The sequence below is a fragment of the Acyrthosiphon pisum genome, unplaced genomic scaffold, assembly GCF_005508785.2.
Source record: "Acyrthosiphon pisum isolate AL4f unplaced genomic scaffold, pea_aphid_22Mar2018_4r6ur Scaffold_3798;HRSCAF=4342, whole genome shotgun sequence".
Taxonomy (NCBI): Eukaryota; Metazoa; Arthropoda; class Insecta; order Hemiptera; family Aphididae; genus Acyrthosiphon; species Acyrthosiphon pisum.
This window is the reverse complement of record NW_021773265.1, coordinates 1-1,467: the sequence shown is the minus strand read 5'-3', so window position 1 is coordinate 1,467 and position 1,467 is coordinate 1. Positions and strand designations below refer to the sequence as shown.

Sequence of the window (1,467 nt, the reverse complement as noted above, 5' to 3'; positions counted from 1 at the left end):
AGGTCATTTAAATGTATAATATATGGTGTATAACTTTAATATATGGCATACAATTCATAAGCACTAAAATTAATTAGATAAATTTAATTACATTGCGGCAAGGGTTTATGTTCGTTTTATAATCTTCTAGACTCCGCTAACATTTCTGCAGCTGTTGTTTTATTATCCTTGGGCATATTTTCTCCAGAACATACAGGCTATACGTCAAATATAAAAATGTAATAAATATTAATTTAAATAAAAATAATATTGCATTGATCACTCACAGTGTACAAAAAAAACAGGTCTATTGTTACGATTGTGTTAGAAAAACCACAACACTTTTAGCCAGTTAACTAAAATATGTGATGGAAAAGATAAACTAAACTAAGTAAATAAAATAATATACTAGCAACCATGACAAATTAGATAGGTATCATCACAGAATTTTGATACGCATTCTCCGCTTTTTACTTTGCCTTTATCATAGTTCGCCACTTCTTATTGGCTGTCAATCATATACATACATATATAACATAGAACAAAATCAACCAATGAAAACTGGAGAGCTACGATATAAGCCGGATGTGAAGGAGATGCGTATCTACTGCGCAATACTAGTACAACTGTGATGATACCTGTCTAATTTGTTATGCTAGCAACTTACTAATGAATGAGAGTGAAAAACGTATACAACAAACACAATTAACAAAGTACCTACTCAAAATAAACTATTACCGATTCATATCTAAGCCTGTATTTTGTCTTTACGGAATTTGGACTATCGTGTGAAATTCGCAGTTGACTGGCATGCCTTTGTGGGGGTAATGGCATTTTATTTATTTCGATGGCTGCTGTCGTTAATACCTAAAAATTAAAACAGTTGGTCATAAGCTCTAAGTCTTAGTTTTAGTTGTAATTAAAATTAACAAATTTATAACATTGAATTAAGTGAATTCATTTATTTTTGTGAATAATGGTCCATTCTTTTGTCACCATTCAACATCTTTTGTTGCAAGATGTTTGAACATAACAAATCTATACAATAACATTAAAAAAATGTATATTGGCATTAGGAGGTGAAATTGATTTTAGTCAAAATTATCTTACTTTGCGCGGAGGAGGTCCAGGAAACACTCCGCCTTGCGCCATTTGAATTGCTAGTTTCACATCGTCAGCATCAACATTCTTCTTTTCCGCCGAGTTTGACAATGCCTTAGCGTCTTCCAATAATTGAGTAGTGTATCCTAATGAATAAAATAAAAACTATTCATAACAGCGAAAAACCATTAACATTTGTTTCATTGTATTAAATATTACTGTAGTTAAACTCCAAAAAATGATTTAAGACTTGTTGATCATATTCAACAATTCCTAGATCCTCCATCATTGACACGATGATTTGACTGTCTTTGGGCATATTATTTTTTCCTTCTGTAGACTCCATTTTATCAAATCGAATTGTAATGATTTGAATTAATAATAAGA

The 1,467-nt window shown here is 31.0% G+C and overlaps 1 protein-coding gene across 1 annotated transcript; it reads right to left on the bottom strand.

The window, feature by feature from the left end:
* Positions 1-19: 19 nt before the first annotated feature.
* LOC100574547 (transcription initiation factor TFIID subunit 9-like) lies at positions 20-1,461 on the bottom strand. The gene is made up of 4 exons (XM_003248578.3): positions 1,300-1,461; positions 1,090-1,226; positions 718-846; positions 20-197 (listed from the first exon to the last, which is right to left on the bottom strand). Exons 1-4 carry the CDS (start codon positions 1,424-1,426, stop codon positions 117-119), a joined length of 474 nt encoding a protein of 157 aa, XP_003248626.1. The 5' UTR covers positions 1,427-1,461; the 3' UTR covers positions 20-116.
* Positions 1,462-1,467: the final 6 nt, after the last annotated feature.